The sequence below is a fragment of the Cyanistes caeruleus genome, chromosome 2 (assembly GCF_971803275.1).
Source record: "Cyanistes caeruleus chromosome 2, bCyaCae1.hap1.1, whole genome shotgun sequence".
NCBI classification, from domain to species: Eukaryota; Metazoa; Chordata; class Aves; order Passeriformes; family Paridae; genus Cyanistes; species Cyanistes caeruleus.
In genome coordinates this window covers 98,389,122-98,409,230 of record NC_141702.1, presented here as the reverse complement: position 1 = coordinate 98,409,230, position 20,109 = coordinate 98,389,122, and the positions used below count along the sequence as shown (strand labels likewise).

Sequence of the window (20,109 nt, the reverse complement as noted above, 5' to 3'; positions counted from 1 at the left end):
AGCTGATGAATTATTCTGAAAAAATCAAGTTGCCTTCCAATATTTAATGGAGAAAATGCCATGCACAGCCTTGGAAACTGTGCTGTTACATTTTAACTTCTTTTTCTCTTGACAACAAGCTGGACAATTTGATTTCTAAAATAATAATTGACTCTGCAGTCATCTGCAGTCCCTCTATTACCCTAACCAAACTAGTGATCCACGTCTAAAAAACCTTAGGACTGCCCCATTCTGAAAAAAGAAAGTGGGAACTCTCTGGTTCAGCCTAACACAGGCTAGAAAAGCCTCTGAAGTCTTCAATACCTCCCTGGGATTTTTCCATCTGCATGGAATTTATAGCTTTTGTAGAATCTTGTGGCTATTTCTCGAAATTCGTAACACAAGGCCACAATACCGACAATGCCCTTTAGATACTGTTTACTGCCTTTTTAATGGTCTCAATACTGTTACAAGCAGAAGCAGTTTACTGAGGAAACACTAGAAATTAGCATCCTAGAGGATGAATTTTGCTCACTGATATTAAGCAGATATCAGCTCATTACTCACAAATATATAATTACTCACAAATAAGTAATTATGCCTAACCATTGCTAATACTTAGCCTTTGTTACATATCTGCTGAAGTCCTTCTTACAAAGTTCAGGATATTATTGTTTTGCTTTCTGAAAGGTTGTTGTTCAATAGAGCTGTAAATATTGATTTAGAACATGGTCAGATAGGGTTAGTTCATTGTGGAGCACAGACAGAAGGAAATCCAGCAGACTTTTAAGAAACCTTTCCAGCCCAGGAAACAGCTGGACTGTTAGGCAACTAACTGCCTATTTTATCCATATACAAACCACATCACTTTCTAGAAGAGGTAATACTTTTCAGCTTTGGATCACAGAGCCTCCTCCCAGCTAAAGAAATTATTATCTGACTAACCATAGTTGGGCTGGCTTCACATCTCCCATTTACCTGATGAGGTTTCTAGTGTTTCCTTTGAAGGACTGAGAATCTAACCAGAAAAAAGAAAAACAAAAAACAAAACACCAACCCCAAAACTCCAATGCTAAAGAAATTTTAGGATGATAATGATTTTCTGGGATTGTTCCTTCCTAGCTGTGGGAATGTTTAAATTACAGTGCTAAATGGAGATATTGCCTGCAGCTTTCACAGAGGTACCAGAAGAGGAACAGACCTTGTGGTCCTGGTTGTAAAATGAAGAACGCACCTGAAGGTTCAGCCCAGTGTTGAACTGCATATTAGCGCTGCTTTACAACACAAGCGTTGCTGTGCTTCTGCAGCACGTGCAACCTCCTTCTGTGAAGCATCTCCTATACCAAAATAGCTGAGAGAGAATCCCAGCTTTGTGGAGAAATGAGATAAATAAACCTAAAACATTTTCTTACCAAGACTCTACTCTACTTTGAAGCAGGTTCCTCAAATTCGCCTGGCTCACGCCTGGGCTAAATGCCTGAGGGCAGGTGACAGAACCCTTGTAGAGTGTTCACAAGGGTTCTGCTGTGCTCCCACTGAAGACAACTCATTTTAGCCATAACTGAATGTAATGTCTCACTTTTATTCCATCTCAGAAGTCATCCTACCCTCTCTTCCCAGATAATCTCTCTGCAACCAAGTGCTTTATTAAAGCAATATCTGCACTACCCTCAAGAAGCTGCCTTTGGATGGCTCTGCTTTAGGGGTAAACTTGCATTTTCTTTTCATCACAGACCTTTTCCAAAAGAAAGGAGAAATCTCTGTGCTAGAGCAGTACCACTCAGCTACCAATGCTAGTACTTCAGTTCCATGTCCTGAGAAAATTTCTCTGGATGACAATACTCTTGTGTAGAACAAATTTCTATATTCTGTCTACATGCACTCTGCATGTACATGTATGTTTATTAATGACACAGAAAGTCATACTCTTACACATTTTCCTGCATTAAAAGGCAGGTTCCAAGGGAAAAAAACCAAAACTTTTAGATTAGCAGCTGTATTAGCATCTGCCAAAAATGTTACTCTTGGCTCCAATCAATTTAGGCATTATACACTTTATTAGTAACATATAATGGTAAAGAATGATGCCATCCACATATACACATACATACAGTATTGCAATCAGAGAATATTAATTAAGAACTTTTAATTTTCTCTTCAAATAAAGAATTGGACAATAACAAAACCAAAATATTACAGCAAAACTTATTTGTTATTTTATGAGTAGAACAAAGACATGAGCAGTAGATAATATGGGCCTTACACAGAAATACATTTCTCTTAGGATTTTTTTGCTTGATTCATTCTAGATCCTGCATTAACATAATTTCTCCCTCTTCACAGACTTCAGACCGAATGGTGGGGCTGGGGCAACCACATATTATTGTGTACAATGACAGCTTGTGCTCCATGAAACATTAATAGCCTGAAACACTTGAGAAAGAGGTACGTAAATGTATAGAATGACACAAACTGTAAAGGACACACACCCCCACTCACACAGGAAAGCTAGTGAGTTCACAAAATGGAAAAAAATAAAGGTTACAGCTTAACCAAATTTCACTTGGTTGTAGATGCACAAGGTAGTCCAAATATTTCTCAAAAAAACATTTTTTCATTAGGCAACACAGGCTGGCAGCTCTAATTACACACTCCACAGATTGTCTCCAAAACAACAGACTGCCTTGAACAAAAGAGATGACCAAGAGGCTGAAGTTAGAAAAGTTCTATTAATCTGAATTTATTCCTATGTATTCTTGGTACTTCTTCCCTTGTTCTTTCTTCCTTTTAAAACACAGGCATTTAGCAACAGAAGGAGATGTTACTAAAGACAAGCACCAATCTACAAATACTTGTTCTGAGGGACTTGCCTACCAGCAATTCCAGACTATGCCCTACAGGTCTGGTATTTTCACACCCAGCCAACAGAAATGAGGGGTTTAAGGCCATGGTAGGAATCCTAAATAAAAATGTGTCAATGTTCTCCGAGTCTCTTCCACTGAAATTACTAAAAGTTTAATGTGGCTGGGAAGAAACACAAAGAACTAATTTTAAGGCTAATCTCTGAATTTTGTAGCTGAAAGTTATCAATTGCACAACCTGCTGAGCTCCTGGAAACCTGGGGGCAGTCCCCTTGTTTATGCTCCCCATGTGTGTGTTCTCCTGCATCCTCTACAGCTCTCCTGAAACACTTGAAAAACAAGGAAATTCAAAAGCAAGAGCTGATGCATGGGATTGGGATGCCTCTCCTCACTTGGTTTCTTATACCATCCTCTCCTAGTTGATGTGCAATTCCATTCATGATGCAATTACCTTTTGAAACAGTAAGGATTTTTAGCTCCCAACTCTACTCCTGCTGGGCGGCTGAGCCAGGACCTCAAGGCTAAGAGACAGAAACCCTATTTCCAATTCCAGATGCATGTGGAATTTCCAGGCTAAGAAGGTTGCATGGAGAACTCGTAGCAACCTTCCAGTATCTGAAGAGGGACTACAAGGAAGTGGGAGTGACTCTTTGTCTGGAATTTTCGTGATAGCACAAGAAGGAATGGGTACAAACTAAAAGAGAGGAAATTTAATTTAGGTATCAGGAATAAATGTTTTACTGTGAGGATGGTAAGTCATTGGAACAGGTTGCCCAGGCAGGTTGTGGACACCCCAAGCCGGGCAGTGTTCAAGGCCAGGTTGGATAGAGCCTTGAGCAACCTGGTCTAGTGGGAAATGTCCCTGCCCATGGCAGGTGGGTTTGGACCAGATGATCTTTAAGGTCCCTTCCAACCTCTTAGCATTCTATGTTTGACTGAGTGGATGTTGTCTGCTAAAACCCAAAAATTGAAAGTAAAAGCCACAAAGCCTCAACTATTCCAAATTCATTTCTGCCATGAGCTAGAACCCAAATTTCTTGACAGATGGTAAGACTATTGCATAAAAAATACTGATTTGCTCTCTATCCTGCTGCTGAGCCTTTCATTTTAATACTTTATTATTGCCTGAAAATAGCTCACAGGTTCCAACTTTCAAGCTCCTTATAGAAGGGGAACATTAAATAAAGGATGTAATTGAGCCTTCATTATTAGGAATATTTTCTTTTCAGGGACCCAGCAGGGTTTCCAGCAAGCCAAAACCTTGTTTCAACCTTTTCAGAAGGTAGCCAAGTAATTTGGCAGAAGACCAAAAACACAAGGAGCCAGAACTAGAGTATTTTTTCAATAATCAGCTGAACATAACTAAAGAAAGTGGAAACTAGTAGTGAAGAAAGCATTAAAAAATAAATTTTAAGAAAGAAAGAAAAATACTCAGTCTTTGATTTTGAACAGTGTGTACTGAACAGGTCAGCAAACATCCTGGATACTGCAAAACAGTTTCTACTGGACATTTGAAAACAATTCCCCAAAACTACAAAAATATTATCTTGTTAAAAGATTTTGCAACACCAAAAGTCAAAGCAACCATGGGCCATGAACATAAATATTTTCTGTATCCATATCTTGCTGAAAAACATATATATATATATTGGCACACGTTATTATCATTTTTCCAAAGGGAAAAGCCACCCACATATGCCACAAGGCAGAAACTTCCACTTTTCTCACTCAGGCTGAAAACGTGCACATCCCTTGATGGGGCAGCTTCAAAGTAAAGGACTGACATAATGAAAGTATCTCCACTTTTACTCCTATACCCTTGCCTGCCATTTGAATAGCCAAGAGTTACTTTTCCTATATTCAACTATTTCAGCAGTGGACTCTTCTAGAGTTTACCTCTCCAGGAGCAGCAAGGCCTGGCCATTTTCTCCCTAGCACAGGATCTGGCAAAGAGACACAAACTCTTTTTGGCAAGGCAATTGTTCCAAGCGTGCTTAGTTTATTCTGATAGGTCTCCCCCTGTCTATTTACCTTACAAAATGTTTAAATCAAGATCATCACATTTAGAGGCTAAGCTTAGAAAGATAGGTTTTCAGGGCTCTCTTTATACAAAAGGATTTTCTGAGTCTACAGTGAAATAAGGAAAAGAAAAGCTTTTAATGGTATTTATTGTACTTAGAGATTTTTGATATTTTTAGATATTTATCATACTAGAGACTATCTTGGAGTTTGTTGTTGTTTAACCCCAGCCATCCACCACGCCCCAGGCAGTCACTTGCTCACTCCCTTCCCCACCAATGGGATTGAGGATGGAGTCAGAAGGGTAAAAGCTCGAAAACTCATGGCTTGAGATAAAGAGAGCTTAATAGGGAAAGCAGAAGCCACACACGCAAGCAAATTAAAACAAGGAATTAATTCACTGCTTGCCAAGGGCAGGCAGGTGCTTAGCAATCCCCATCAAGTGCAATGGCTACTTGGGAAGAAAACACCATCACTCCAAAGATCCCTCCTCCCTTCCTCCTTCTGCCCCGCACTGTATACACTGAACATGATGTCATATGGTGTGGAATATCCCTTTGTTCAGTCGGGGTCACCTATCCTGGCTGTGTCTCCTCCCAGCCTCCCATGCACTCCCAACTTCCTCGCCTTTTCTGACGGATAAAAAGCAGAAAAGGCCTTGCCTCTGTGTAAGCCCTGCTCAGCAACAATAAAAACATCGCTGTGCTATCAACCCTGTGCTCAGCACAAATCCAAAACACAGCCCCATGCCAGTCACTGTGAAGAAAATTAACTAGTCCAGCTGAAACCAGCACAGAGTTAAATAATTCCCCATCCCCAACTGTAACAAAATGTGGTAAACTTTGAGTAGGATTCCAGCTTCTGGATGGCACTGCACCTGTGGGAACTCAAAGACACAGCATCACTAATGGCACTGAACTTGCAGGTTCAGTTTGCTGAGCTAAAAATTGTTTCCAAAAAGTCTACTCATCCAGGTCTGATTTTCCCAGCAATAGTATTACTGCAGTGCTATCAGTTCTGTGGGTGTGTAGATAGAGCACAAGGTAAAAGAAAATTTTCAAAAGCACTGCACTGAGAAACCTCCATCCCAAATACAGGTAAACGAGGTAACAAAAAGTTACTGTTAATGATGTCTGCTCATTTTGCAGCTAAGATGGTATAAAAGAAAATATTTGATCAGAGAAAGTAAAAATATCGCTATTTTCTTTTCAGTCATCCTTACAGCTTTTATCAAACTGCAAAAGACATGACTTGAATTACACAAGCACAGGAATTTCACATGCGACAAGTGATACAATTCATAAAAAGGACAGAACAGTATTTTCTGATACTCCACAAATATTCAGAGGTTTAACACACAAAATGGAATTTCTTCAGCAGCACTGATTAAACTCAAGATGAGGCAGGGATCTTCTTTACAAAGTAAAGGCACTGGCTCTTTGTAAACACGTACTCCTCTCTCTTTAACTGAGAGAGCACTCAAAATATTCCATGGAGGAAACTTGTGTGGTAGTTTTCCATTGCTTATAAATATTCACAATAGAGATATCAGAGGCCTTTGCCCTCCTTTTTACTGTATTTAATAAGAATTGTTTATTCTCCAATTTTTCTAGTGAGAAACTTATGAACTCTCCCCAGAAATGCTATAATGAAGCTATAGCAAGAACAGTGTTTTCTCTTATCTGCCTTCTGATACCTATAAAGAAATTTCAAGGCAAAAGAATTGTCAGATGCCAGTATGAAACACACTCGTCATCTCTTGTTTTCAGTATTGTGCTATCACTTTCCTAAAAGGAATCATTGGTTTATATTCAAATACAGATACATTTAAAATAAAAAATGAACTCGTGAACATCCTCCTGCTGTGCATCTCCTTACTCTTTGACTTTTCAACTGCACCAGCAAGACTGAACAAGAAGATTAGATATTTCTGATTATAACTGTACTTCAAGATTCCTGATTTTTTTTCAAGTATGCATCCTGGGTGCACATGTGTCCCTGCTGTGGAGAGTGTTCACACAGCTCTTCACTAATGAAACTGCAAAACTTGAAAATGTTAAAATAAATATTCCATACAAAGGTGAATTGTTTGCATCTTGGGCAAAATGAGCTGAGTATCTTCATAGCTTCCAACACACAACTACCACCAATATCAACAAACACATATTTGTACTCGTGCACACAAATCCAGTGATTACACTAGCTCATATTGTTCCAGATCTAACCAAACTTGTGCGTTTTTAAGTCACCTTCCTTCGGCTTTACAAAGCTGACTGAATCTTTAATGTAGTGCTTTCAGGTTCTACAGGACTGTCAACTGGTACCTGAAGAGGGAGATAAGAAAATAAAAACACAACAGAAATTAAGCTGTTATTCAACAGAATTATTCTTAAACTCAGTATTCTTGGGTAATTATTAGGTTAGACTCCAACAGTATATATAGTTAATTAGCTCAATTAAGCAATTATATAAAACCCTATTTCCCCTTCTTTTTGTAATAAAAAAAAGATACCATAGTATAGTATTTCTTAGTATAACTCTAAAGTATATATTTACTGCATGTAAGTATTTGTCACATGAAGATTAACTTCCCATTTTTTTCTCCATTACATTTAACCACAGTAGAATCGTGATCAAGGTTCAAAGTGATATTGAACATTATTAACACAGGCAGGTCTCAATCATGCATGGCAACATCAGGCCAAGGACTGCAGCTTTTCTTACACCCTGGCTGAGAGGAATGAAGCTGTGTGTGGATCTAGTCTAATTAACGAGGTGATGATGGGAAGCAGATGAGTCATGCACAGCCCGGAGAGAGCCCCAGCTCAGCTGGGAAACCCACAGGATGTCACACTGAGCATGTCACACGCAGCTGCACAGGTTTCAGGGTCAAGTCAGCCCAGACAGCAGCAGCTCGGAAGTTCCTGAACCTCATACAGACATTAACAGCGTGCAGTTAGTCACACATGATCAAAAGCTGCTGGACATGCAAGACACCCACACAAAAAGAAGCATGGCAGAGGATCTTGCAATGTCTGACTCCAAAGAGCTGTCTCATATCTTGAACCAAACAATCAAAAACTTCTAGCACTGAAAAAAATTTTCCACTGAAAGTTTTATTTCTACTAGTAACTATAGTAGTTTGGAAAAGCTGCTGAAACATGGAACCTTATGATCATCAGAAAATGCTATGTTTGCTCTTCATTTAAATTGAGAGTGTCAGCAGAAGAACAAATCCAGCTCTTTATGTAGCACTGTATTAAAACTCCAGCATGGTTTCTGTTTATCAGACACTGACTTCATCTGAAGGGACTGCAGATATTTTAAATAAAATACATAGTCTATAGGATGGCCTCATAACCCAATAAATAAAAAGGCTTCACAATTTACAGTGCTACCCTGCTATTATGAAAAAGCAAGATTCAAGCAATAAAATAATATTATTAGCCACTTAAAATTCAAATATTCAAAAAATTCAAAATTTCAAAGCAAATCTGAGAGCAGAAGTTTTTTAGGTTTTTTTCATGGGAGTTAAAGAGAAAATCAGATATGTGAGGGCAGCATCCCATGTGGCTCTGTTGTTCAAAACCAGCATGGAATCAGTCATAAGATTTTTTCAATTACTCTTTTACAGCTAATATTGTTATGCCAGTAGAAGTCAAGCATTCAAGCAGGTAACACAGTCATGGCAAAAGAGTCACCACTTACAGCTTTAACGTCCAAGTTCATAATCCCTGAATTCACGTTGTGTCTTCGCAAATCTGATTTTATTAAGGCTGAAAAAAAAAGAAAAAAAAGGAAAGCTGCTTCACACTTTTGCAGTGACATGCACTTCAAGGGAAATGTTTGTATGGTGAAAGCACACAGAAGCTGCTTTCAGCACATTTTCAAAATACCCGTATTTGCTCTTTGCGATTTGAACTTACTGACAATTTGAGCTTGCTCCACACAAAGCAGGAAATGACAATAAAATCTTTTAAACCACAAGAACTTAAAGAAAAGCTTGATAGTTTCAGCACTTTCAGCACATATCTGAGTCAACATGTGTAAACACTGGCACAGTTCCAGAGTTGCATCAGCAATTTCCTGCATTTGGAAAACTGCAAACTGCCTCCATTTATGCATTTGTTTCCATTTCTCAGCCCACTTTGCAGGTGGATATCTGCCTCAAATTCAAATGTGTCTCAAGAAATGGGGGTCAGATGGCTGTCCATATATTAGCAACACCATCCTAAACGCATATACATTTTTACATTTAAGAGAAACCATTACCTGTACTTGTAATTACCTGTTAAAATAATGCCCACAAAAATCCAAGCACAAAGAAAGATGTTTCCTGCACGAGGACTGTAGTCTGTTGTGAGCTTTCCTTGAACAAGTGTAAAGACAATTCCAAATATCTATAAACAAACAAGTAACTTCATCAGGATCACACAGAAAAGAGTCATCATTTTACCTTCAAAAGTTCCAGGTCACATCTTATAGAAATCAAATTTAGAAAAAAACATAGGATTTTTCCACAGGACCATAGTAACAAAACAGAGACTTAGCTAAGTCTAAGAAAGCCCTCCTAGGTTCAAGTATGGTAGCCTTCCTGAACATTACTTCACTTGAAGAAATAAAATGCTGTAACCTGTGCTGATGCATTAAGGAGACCTGAGGAAGTGCCTTCAGACTCTGGATATGTAATTTCCACAGCAAATTCAAACCCAAGTGGAAGATAGCCAGTCATGAAGAACCTGTTGAAGAGGAGAGTAAGAGGATGACAGGTGTGGCCTTCATCAGTTACTACAGCTAAGAAAACCTAACATACACACATGGTATTATGAATTAGCTGGTATTCCAAACAGTCATGTGTTCATGATTTAACATAATTCAATAATTCCAAATAATAGTGACTGCTTCATTCCTTCAATATGATCCAAGAATTTTAGCCACACATCTTTCTCTTTAGGACAAAGCTGTTAAAACATCTTTGTCCTACTTCCCATAACCACCATACATATGAAACAACCTTTTCTAACGAGTCCACAAGCCACTCCACACTTGAAGCCAATTAGTTTCAAATTAAAGACACACACAAACATCACCACTTGATCAGCCCAAATATGCATGCTGGAGGACAAAAAGAGACCATGAATAGGGAGTGAAGCTGTACACTGGAACACCTGCTGGAAGCTGCTATGGAAGAAGCTGAGGGGACCGATGAATAATGGGAAGAGAAGGGGCTTAATGCAGCTGAGGTTGGTTGATTGGTTTTTAAACTGAAACTCTCAAGACACTTCTGGTTTTATCTTGACTTCTGTGTCTGAATACAGCAACATTCCCTCAGCACCTCCTGAGGCTTTTAGATCAGGTATCTATGAGCACAGCAAACAAAGCAACCAGCATGTGGCTTGGGCTATCAAAGTATAGATTAATGAAAATGCAGAGAAGCCAGTCCTCCTAAATCTGCTCAGTTAAACTCTAATCACCTACACACTGGTCAAGAGAAAGCTTCAACTTCCCTGCAGACAGCTTTTCGAATTGGAACCAAACAAATGGATCACATAGAGACCTCTCTTAGGTCCATAAAAAGGATAAACAATATTTACTGAAAAGTTAGTTACTTAAGATTTTTTCTGATGTAACAGAAGGTGAAACCCATCTGTACTGTGAGCTAAAGGCATAGGCTGAGATCATGGTGACAGAATACACAGCAGAATTATCCAGGTAAAACATTTAAATATGTTTCAGAACAGAACTGCAGTAAGTCCCGTAGCACTCTATACTTGCTCACCCAAGCACTCCTCCAGTCACAAACACTACTATAAGGTATCCGAGGTCCAGGGTGAAGGTGAATACCAGCAACCCAATGAAGGAGAGAATGTAAACAATCAAAGTAGTTTGCCTGCAACCCAACAACAACAACAAATTAACATTGTTAATGGAAGGCCATCGCACATTGCTGAAGCATGGAGGGATAACGTGAACATTACATAAGCCATTCTAAAGCTATAAAATTTGCTTCATGTAATTCTGCCTCAAACTTAGCATGCAGTGAGCACATATCCCTTCCTGAACTCTTCACTGTCTTGGTTATCTGGCTGCCTCACTCAAGGCTCAGAACACTTACTCAGACTCTCAAAGAATGGACAATCATAGCACATACTACTTCCTTAAGACAATTTTAGTTCTCTGCTATGTTGTACCTCTTGGCCATTCTGCAGTGCTGCCCATTACACAGTACATCAACACAGGAGCAGCTGGGTCCAACACTATTAGCAATAAAAGGCAGCCTACCAAGAGGCAAGCCAAACAAATCTCATTACAGTGTTCTATTTATTTTGAATCTGAAAGAAGGGATGTCTTCCAAATTCTTAAAGCACATATTTATAAGGCAAAACACATGCAGAAACAAATCCAATCTACAGCATTAACATCCATTAGGCTTGTAGAGGCACATAATGGACTAAGAGTCACAGGGGAGAGCTACTCCATCACAAACAGTGCTCCAGGGCAGTGCTCATTCCTGGGGTCATCACACCATGGATTATGGACCCAGGAGTTCCTACCCCAGAACACAGAGCTCTGCTCCGTGGTCATCCTCTGAATTAAAGCAAATGTTACACTTACTAATAGGATCAGGAATAGCATAAAAAAATTGAAAATCCAACAACTGGCCATTTTACGAAGCAATGCAGGGTAGGCTTTGAGACTTTATGAAGAATCTCACTGGGCCACCTGGCCACTTTCCTTATTAGTCTTATACTCCTGAAGAGACCGGAGTAGATGGAAAAATCTCTTGCATATTTGCATTCTGCTCTTTCATTTTAACTTCTTTTGACCAATAGCCAGTAAGAGTCTCCAGCTTTTGCTGTAGCCTCAGAAACTTTTCTCCATGAAGGCCACTAAAAGATCAGGGACAAACTGCATTTCATCAGCAGTTCATTTCAGCCCTTACATTGGAGCATTTTCCTAATGCAATTGCACCACTCTCCTACCCCTAACCCCATTCATGCCTACCCACACTTACTTGTAAGTTTTAGTGTAATCCAGCCACAAACCACAAATAATCGAACCCACCATTCCTGCCACCACCAGTGTCAAGCCAATTCTCCCAGCGTTCACTTCTTCTCCCTTTCAACAAATATTTATATGGTGCTCATTAATAACTTGCTTCCACTCAGAGTCAAGTTCAGACCTCTTGGCAGTCATAAGTGCAAACAAACATTCCTATGACTCCCACAGCTGTATGGTACAAGAAATACAGAGGTATAAGAGAAACCAAATGTTTGAGCACGCATAGCACCTACAAAATAAATATCACCTCTGCAAATCCACAGTGAAAAAGAGACAGATAAGATCCAAGAAACTTACCTCATAATGAGTTACTATCATCTGGTTTAATAAGGTGGAGACAGAATAAAATGCCCCAGTCATAATACCTGCAGTATCAAGAAAAAATTTCAATCATTCCAGGTGCAGCCATGCAGATTTGTTACCCTAAAGAATTAATCTTCTGACACAAAACCTTTTATGTGCCAGGTAAAATCTCTACACTGGACCTGTAAGTGGTATTTTGGATCCTTACAGATTTGCCAGCACTGGCACCTGAATAAATAAAAGTTTGACACTCCCTCTTCCATTAAAAAAAACTCCTTCACAATTAAAATTCTATGTGCTTCTGGCCCACATTTGAACCTTTCTGCCAGACTGCAAACAGATAACACCACTTACCATAACTGATTAGCAAAAGTATAAATGGAATATTTTTGAACAAGTTAATAATGGACTGCTTGTAGGAGTAATCCTCAGGAGGTTTAGTTTGCAGGATTGCTTGAGAGTGACTGGGAGGGTATTTGGGCTTTTCTTCAAACACTGGGGAAAAAGAAGAAGGAACAATTTTTGATTCATCTCTACCAAACTAATGTGCCTTTTTTTTTTTTTTTTTGGAAGTGTTTCAGCTTGATGAATTTCAGAAGACTGGCTTGTAGTTTTAACAACTCCATGAAAAAAATTTCTAAATTTTCTCACTGAAGAACTAAGTCACATCCACAAAGGATGTGTTATTTGGTCACATCTGATTGCTACCAAAATATGCTCAAAGACAGACTTCACCTGCAATACATCAAGACCTTTGTGTATAAATTGTGAGATTAACAGAATGAATTCACATTATATCATAAGTCTTCGCAGCAAAGACACTAAGAGAACTAAATATTCTGGAAGACATCACCCCATGTGAAGCACGACATACAGTGAAATGTTTATTGCTTAACCCTGGCACAACAGGTCAGTGAACACAAACTGCAGAAACTGTAACCTCAACATACTTTGAGCAGTCAGCTGCTTTAAGTGAGACACTGTCAACACTCCCTATAGCCAGCATATAAATTCCAGTAATTTAAACACTTACCAACTCCTGTTAAGAAGAACAAAAGCGTGGACACGATGGCTGTTCCATAGAACATGATGCCGATGTTATGTGCCATAAGATCAATATCATTCGGTGTATTTGGGACCAAAACAGGTGGCAACAAAAAGCCAATTGCAGTACCAAGCTGTAAAGCAAGAAGACAAAACCAAAAATGATTTCCCTCTGAACACAAAAATTAACAGAAAAGCCTTACCAGGCAGAATTCAGAATTGTTATCAAAAGAAGCTTACTTTTTTGTGATACTTTAGTATCACACTTCTGAACCACTTGCTTTCAGTGTTGTTTTACAACCAGATCTTCCATAACTCAGGTTTTAACCTTTAAATTTCTCAACTGAACTACGATGCCACACTTAGTGTATATATTTACACTACAAACAGCACTTGTACAAGAATCTTTGTACTTATACAAGAATCTTTCACAGGAAAGTGAAAGTACCAGGCATGAACAAAAATTTGTATCAGTCATCCTGCAACTTAAGGGCTAGAGATGATGCAAGATTCCAGCTACTCTTGTAGAAGTGCTCTTCATTCGATGTCACGCTCCTGCCACTACAGTAGCAAAGCCTGACTGCAAGGTTTACTGTAGAACAGAGCAGAGAAAAGCAAGAGAAATGGAATATCCTTATTAAGACCAAACCCAACGATTATTGCCAAGGAAATAAATAAAAATCACAGAGTGAAGTAATAGTGGGTTTGTGTGTGGAATAAATTCCAACAGAACCACTGATTTTGCATTAATAGAGACATAAAACAGGGACTGAATTTTTGTGCATATAAATAAAGCATTTGAAAACATGAAGGAACAAGTCCTGGACTATTCTCCAGTTTATCTCTTCTCCTCCCCCATAACTAAATGGCATTTTAAAGTGTTGGAACATTTATTTTACATAAAATTAAATTTAAAAAGAGCACCGGAGACTTAAGAGTAGCAAGTCTAGCAATCAGAAAGCTTCACATTAGAGGTGTGCCACTGAGTTTACAAAGTATCCTTTGTGCACACCCTGATGAGGGTTTTGATACCTTTTTTTTCCCCCCCAGGCTATCAGATTGACACAGTATCCAGTAGTCACAGGGAGAATTTGTCTCCTTTTCTCCTCACTCTTCAGTATATGAGCCCGACAAACATGAACTGAGCACACAGTTAATTTGTTTCTTTAGATATATTTTTTTCCTCCCCCAATAGGAGCCAATACAGTACCCACAATGTTCCAACAAAGTCGAGTTTCCATTTTCCATCGTTTACACCTGGAGAGGTTAAGGCCAGAAGAAGTGTTCCAATGACTTTGGCGAGACTCATTTAAGGTGCTAAATGCTCGTGGAGATGGGGCATTCCTAACAACCCTTGACGGGGCTGACATCGCTGCACTCCCAGTGATTTGTGTCCCAGTTGCAAACGATCAGCATCTCCAAGAAGTGAGATAATTGTTGACAACTGCTCTGCTCCTGCCCTGCCTGCGGTCCCGGCCGTGTTTGTAGCTCTGAAGTTCCACACAGTATCTGAGAAGCGATCGGATGAGCAATAGCCGAGTGGCTTTTAGCCACCTGTTCTGTCACACAGCTCACCTTGTGCAATTACCCAGCGCAGTGATTCCAACGGGAATGCCTATGCAGAAGGGAACTGCAATGGGATACACAGACATCCCTTCTCATTTCCAAGTGCCGAACTCCTTATCTTGACACTCTTTCAATCTAGCTTTTGAGAGTTTTTAGGGCTTTTTAAAGGAAGCAAACCGGAGGAAAGAGAAACTCTGTTGTTCTATTGACAGAGTACCTGGAAGCACTTCAGCAGGCACACTGGGATCGGCCCTAGCTGCTGGCGGGAGCACACTCCAGAAACAGCCGCGGCTTATTTTGTTCATATCCTGATCCTGTTTCCCATCTTTCCCGTGGTTCCCATCCACACAAGCCCTGCTCTCCCGCTCCTGTCCTGCAGCCCCACATCTCAGCATGCAAGTGAAGCACCGGTTTCAGGCTCCGAGCTGCATGCTTGACACTACCGCAGAAGTGAAAACCCCCGAACTCCTTCCTGCTGGAAGGACCGGTGCATGGCAGAAGAGTGGAACTCCAGCTGCCAAAGAAACCTGCAACCTGATACCAGGATGCAGATCCAAAATTTTTGCCTCAATGCTGAAACAGCCAACATTTTCTGAAATCTTCAGTCCAAAAGGGACAGTTGACTTGTCCACTCGAAAAATTCGATGTGAAAAAAAAATATTTTGGAAAAACTGTGAACAGCCAAGTATCAGTTAATGAGGAATCAGCTAGGTTAACACCCTAATTGTAAACATGTAACATTAATGTCACTGCTGTCATAATCCAAAGTGCACAAACATAAAATCATCAGACTCACATGACAAAAAATAAATTCCCCATTACCCTGACCAAACTCTACCTATGACCTCAGCCTGCACCAGTGATACTGACTTGTATCTTAGCAAATTTTTTTGCCACAGGAGAAAAAAAAAAATAATAATAAATAAGCTGTGAGAGTGGCAGGAGGTAAGAATAAGGCTATGGGAGGAAAAAGTGTCATACCTGCACCTGCACTTTCAGATGCACCTGTTCCAGCTCTCTGGAACTAGCCAGTACCAGGGAGCTTGAGGAAATCCGTGACTCAGTTACCATCACAGTGATGTGAACTATGGCAGCGTTAGACAAAACTTCACGAGTCACCAGAGTATTGACTACTGGCACCTGGCAATTAGAGGCCACATTTTAAAAAGCAGAAACCAATATATGTTGTTGTTGTTGGGGTTCTTCGTGAAAGTTCCCGTAGTTCACACCCCCTCCAGCCGGGGGTGGATTCAGTCAAATGAATCCAAGTGCCAAAATGCCAGAGGAAGAGGAGCAGGACCACATCTGAAAAGGGTCTCGACTGATGTAGTGCCGACAGCTGATGGCAGCGTGTGAGCTGCCGCACGCTGCCACATGGCCCGGCTCCTGCACGGCCAGGCTGGCCGGGCAGCGCGGCACGCAGCATCCATCACCTAAAGCTCGGCCCCTCTTCCTCACCTGTCCGCTCTCCCAAAACCATATCCTGGAGAAAGCCTCTTCCCACTTAAACACCTTGTTTTTAACTCGATGCCGAGCTCCAAGGAAGCCCACTTCTCCGAAGCCCCCCTCTCTCCCCGGCGGCCCTACCTGGTTGCCCAGCACAGCCACGGCGCAGGCGGTGGAGACCTCGGTGGGGCCGAACCAGACGGAGGCGATGCGGGAGGGCAGCCCCAGGATGAAGACCTGGGCGACGGCGCAGACGGCCTGAGCGGCCAGGGTGAGGGGATAGCGCTGTGGGGCCAGGCTGCCGCACTTGAGCCAGGCGCCCAGCGCGTTCAGCCCCGCGCCCAGCAGCGCCGTGAGGCGCAGCCCGCGGGCATCCAGCAGCCAGGTGGCCGGCAGGATCAGCGGCACGTAGGCCACCATGTACACCATGGACAGCCAGTCGATCTGCGTGAAGGAGACGCCGTAGAAGCCGGAGAAGACGTTGCTGAGGATGCTGTACTGGATCCACTGGAAGGCGTTCACCAGGGAGTAGCAGCTGAAAACAGCCAGCACCGCCAGCCGTCTCCGCGACAGTCGCGTCTCCAGCCGCGCCTCCGGCCGCCCGCCGCCGGCCGCCAGCATCGCCTCGGCCTCCGGGGCCGCCGGGGCCGGCCGCTCCTCGCCGCCCTCCGGGGCCGGGCGCTGCCAGCCGCCCGCCGCCTCCTTGCCGGGCAGGAAACCATTGCAGCGCTGCAGCGGGGCCGCCGCCGCCGGCACCTCCCCGCTCTCCCCCTCCGCCTCCTCCTCGCCGCCGTCCTCCACCATCTCGGCCGTCTCTCCACCCAGCTTCCCCGGCGGCGGCGGGCGCAGCCCGGCTCTGCCTGCCAAGGTCACCTGGCTGCGGCTCCGCTCGCCGCCGCCCCGCCCCGGGGCAGGGCCCGGCGGGAGGAGCGGGAGGCGGCCCCGGCGGCGGGCGGCTCCGGCAAAGCGGGACCGCGCTCCGGGCTGCGGCGGGGTGTTGGGAGTGTGTGCATGCGGGTTTACAGAGGGTTGTTTTGTTCACAGCTCCGCTTCCGTTTTCTTTGTCCGTCTTGCTCGGGGTTCCTCATCTGCACAATCACTGCACTCCTGCTCCCCTTCAATCCCCGCAGCCCAGCATCTGAATGATATGTGTACACACACACACACACACACACACTCTCTTTTAAGTCCTTTAAACTGAACTTACAAAGGCTGTGTGACTTTTGCTGGCTGCATAAGAACGACAGGGCAATAGTAACGATGTAAATAATCCCCACAACATCTCCAAGGAAGGAGCAGTGTCACCTCCTCCCTGTAACCATTTTGGCTGGTGTGTCCAGCCCCAGCGAGGCTGGGTGGGCACAGCCTGGCGCTTTGTGGCTCGTCCCTCGCCCCTCTTCCTGGGCACAGGGCAGGGCACCTCGGCTGCTCGGTCTGTGCCAGGGACACATAGGCTGCATCTCTTCAAGCGCATTCTGAGAAAATCTAGGACCTTCCCCTGCCAGAAAACGATTTGTCTCTTTGCAGTGGTGATGCAGAGAAATGTACTGAAACGATAAGAGACGGATGGGCAGAGATAGAGGCCCAATCTGCAGCAGAGGGCGGCCAGTACAGTGCATTATCAGGATGTGTGCATCCACCCCAGTCCTTCATTGCCTCCAGAGCCGCAGGCAAAGCATTCCTTGTTTCCACTCAACCTCTGAAATCTGATTTGACACATACTGCAGAAAACTGGCCGTCTGGCTCATGTGCAGAGGCGGGTAGCTATCACTTCCCCCGTCACTTCCTTCCATCACTTTGGGGGAAGTAATCTTCCCCCAAACCCTGCTCGGTTCGTGTCTGCACAGGAGCAGTGTCTGGCAGCCCCTGTCAGATTGTAATTCTGCTGCTGCAGGCAGTGTCCTCAAATAAAGAGACAGATTGTTCTCCAAAGTGTAATAAGAAAATACAGAAATATTTAAGTTTGCTAATGATGTTAATAGTATTTTACTGGTTTCTGTGGGAAATTGTTTGGACCATGCTCAGCAAATAACACACTGCACATTGTTCATGGGTATGTCAGAGCCTAATCAGATCTGTCTGGGATGTGGATACACTTAGCCACCAGTCTTAAGTACTCTCACTAATAGGAGTTGGTATTTTACTCAAGACCAGTTGACCTATGTAAGCCACAGCTCCTAATCTTATTTGCAGTATGGATAATAATATGGGCATGTGCTTCAAACTATTAATTTGGCTATGTTTGCTTTCCCTGAGCACTTAGCTGAGCAACAGTAGTGATGATTGCAGGCACCACAGAATTTGAGAGACTACTGCGAGTAGCCCTGAATTTGCAGGAAAGGGATGTGTGCAAGAAGTCTGCTCTTTAAAAATAAAGTTACCTATGTCAGATTCAGGCCTTCTTGCCTCTCTCATTCATGAAAAAAAAAAAAAAAAAATTCCTCGTGAAAAAAAGTATTCCTCTCTAAGATCAGATGCTTGGTAAATTTCTCCTGGTTTCTCTGCCTGACTTGTTCTAAGTACCGTAGCAACGGAGCTTTTTTTAAACAGGACTTTAAGAGGAAGAAGTATAGTGAGAGCTGAAACAAACACTATCAAAGCAACTGGACAGCTGGCTTTTGCTTTAGGAATATCCGTATTACACACTGTATGCTGAAAACACAGCTGAGACTGTCTGTGCCAGTTCTTTCAGCAATGACCCTTCATGATCTCTGGCACAGGCTGTGGGTTGGCCTCGGGGTCAGGAAAGGGCTGTGACACTTTGGCTGGGTGGAATAGATGTAGCACTAGCATCCTAAATTATTCTTGTTCTTTTGGAAGAAGGTACAAACTTTGATCTACAGCTGACTTCATTTAACATTTTTTCCCTCAAATTTTGGATGATCTCAATGTCCGCCCAAAGATAGCATTTACTCCTTAAAACCGGATGAAAATAGGCTTTGTTCTCCCATCTTTCCTTTCCCTACTGTCGCAGCCTTGCCAGCTTACAGCAGGCAGAGCTGCTGCCAGCTAACAGCCTCAGAGAACGGCACAAATTCATCCTGTGCTAAGAATGGCTGGCTGAAACACAAATCTTGTGTTTCACTGCTGCCGTGTCAAAGAGCATCATCTGCCTTGGCTATCCACCCAATGGCTCGGCACACTCAGTGTCATGTGCTTCCTGCACGGAAGTAGGAACTAGACACCAGGCAACTCTAGAGAAAAGGAGAGAGGACGTGGATGCAGGCTAACTCCCAGAAGGAGACTTTCTCCAGAAAGAAGCAAGTTTATTTACTACAGATCAACGCAGAGACAAATCCATCTTTGCTGCACTGCACTGGTCTCAGTGAAATCAAACCAGTTTGACTTTGATGAGGTACAACCAATGCACTGGCATCCTGGGAACGTTTATCTCCAGAAGTACATTCCTAAAAAAGAAAAGGCAAACCAAATTGACATGAAGGCGAAGCTTTGATATTTGTCTCCTGCTGTATTTCATAGGCTTCACAAACATTACTTCTGATTTACAGCCATTTGTTTGAAAAGGGCCAAGGGCAAAGTTTCCCAGCAAGAGAAAGTTATGTCATGAGAAACATCCATTGTAGCAGTTCACTTAAAATGTGACTCCCTGGATTTCTACATTTCATGGACAATTTATAAAGCTAAAAACAAAACACTGACATCAAGGTTTACAGCACAGTTTAGCATAAAATTGCTGCTATCTGTTTTGAATTTACCCTCTAACTGAAAATTCAGACTCTTCTGAATATCACTATTGGTGATAGAGTCAGAAATTTCTCATGTATACCACTAACAAAGTTATTTCCCTGAATGCTGTGAAAAGGACAAA

At 42.3% G+C, this 20,109-nt stretch overlaps 1 protein-coding gene across 2 annotated transcripts; it reads right to left on the bottom strand.

Moving 5' to 3' along the window:
- Positions 1–2,017: 2,017 nt before the first annotated feature.
- Positions 2,018–17,121, bottom strand: FLVCR1 (FLVCR choline and heme transporter 1). Of its 2 annotated transcripts, XM_086878643.1 has the most exons (10): positions 16,422–17,121; positions 13,258–13,402; positions 12,579–12,719; positions 12,219–12,286; positions 11,875–11,978; positions 10,639–10,749; positions 9,493–9,598; positions 9,148–9,259; positions 8,568–8,635; positions 2,018–7,183 (listed from the first exon to the last, which is right to left on the bottom strand). In XM_086878643.1, the coding sequence occupies exons 1-10, from the start codon at positions 17,082–17,084 to the stop codon at positions 7,121–7,123; spliced, it is 1,581 nt and encodes a 526-aa protein (XP_086734769.1). In that variant the 5' UTR covers positions 17,085–17,121; the 3' UTR covers positions 2,018–7,120. The 2 variants fall into 2 exon arrangements, with proteins under 2 accessions (XP_086734769.1, XP_086734770.1); XM_086878644.1 differs by lacking the exon at positions 12,579–12,719.
- Positions 17,122–20,109: the final 2,988 nt, after the last annotated feature.

Bases quoted from the DNA above. Each gene is read 5' to 3' on its own strand.
- FLVCR1 (XM_086878643.1), bottom strand. From the start codon at position 17,084: ATGGTGGAGGACGGCGGCGAGGAGGAGGCGGAGGGGGAGAGCGGGGAG. The intron at 12,720-13,257 runs GTAAGTGTTTAA...CTTTTTCCCCAG, and splicing joins GTTCTTCTTAACAGGAGTTG to TGTTTGAAGAAAAGCCCAAA. The intron at 11,979-12,218 runs GTAAGTTTCTTG...ATTTGTTGAAAG, and splicing joins TGATAGTAACTCATTATGAG to GGAGAAGAAGTGAACGCTGG.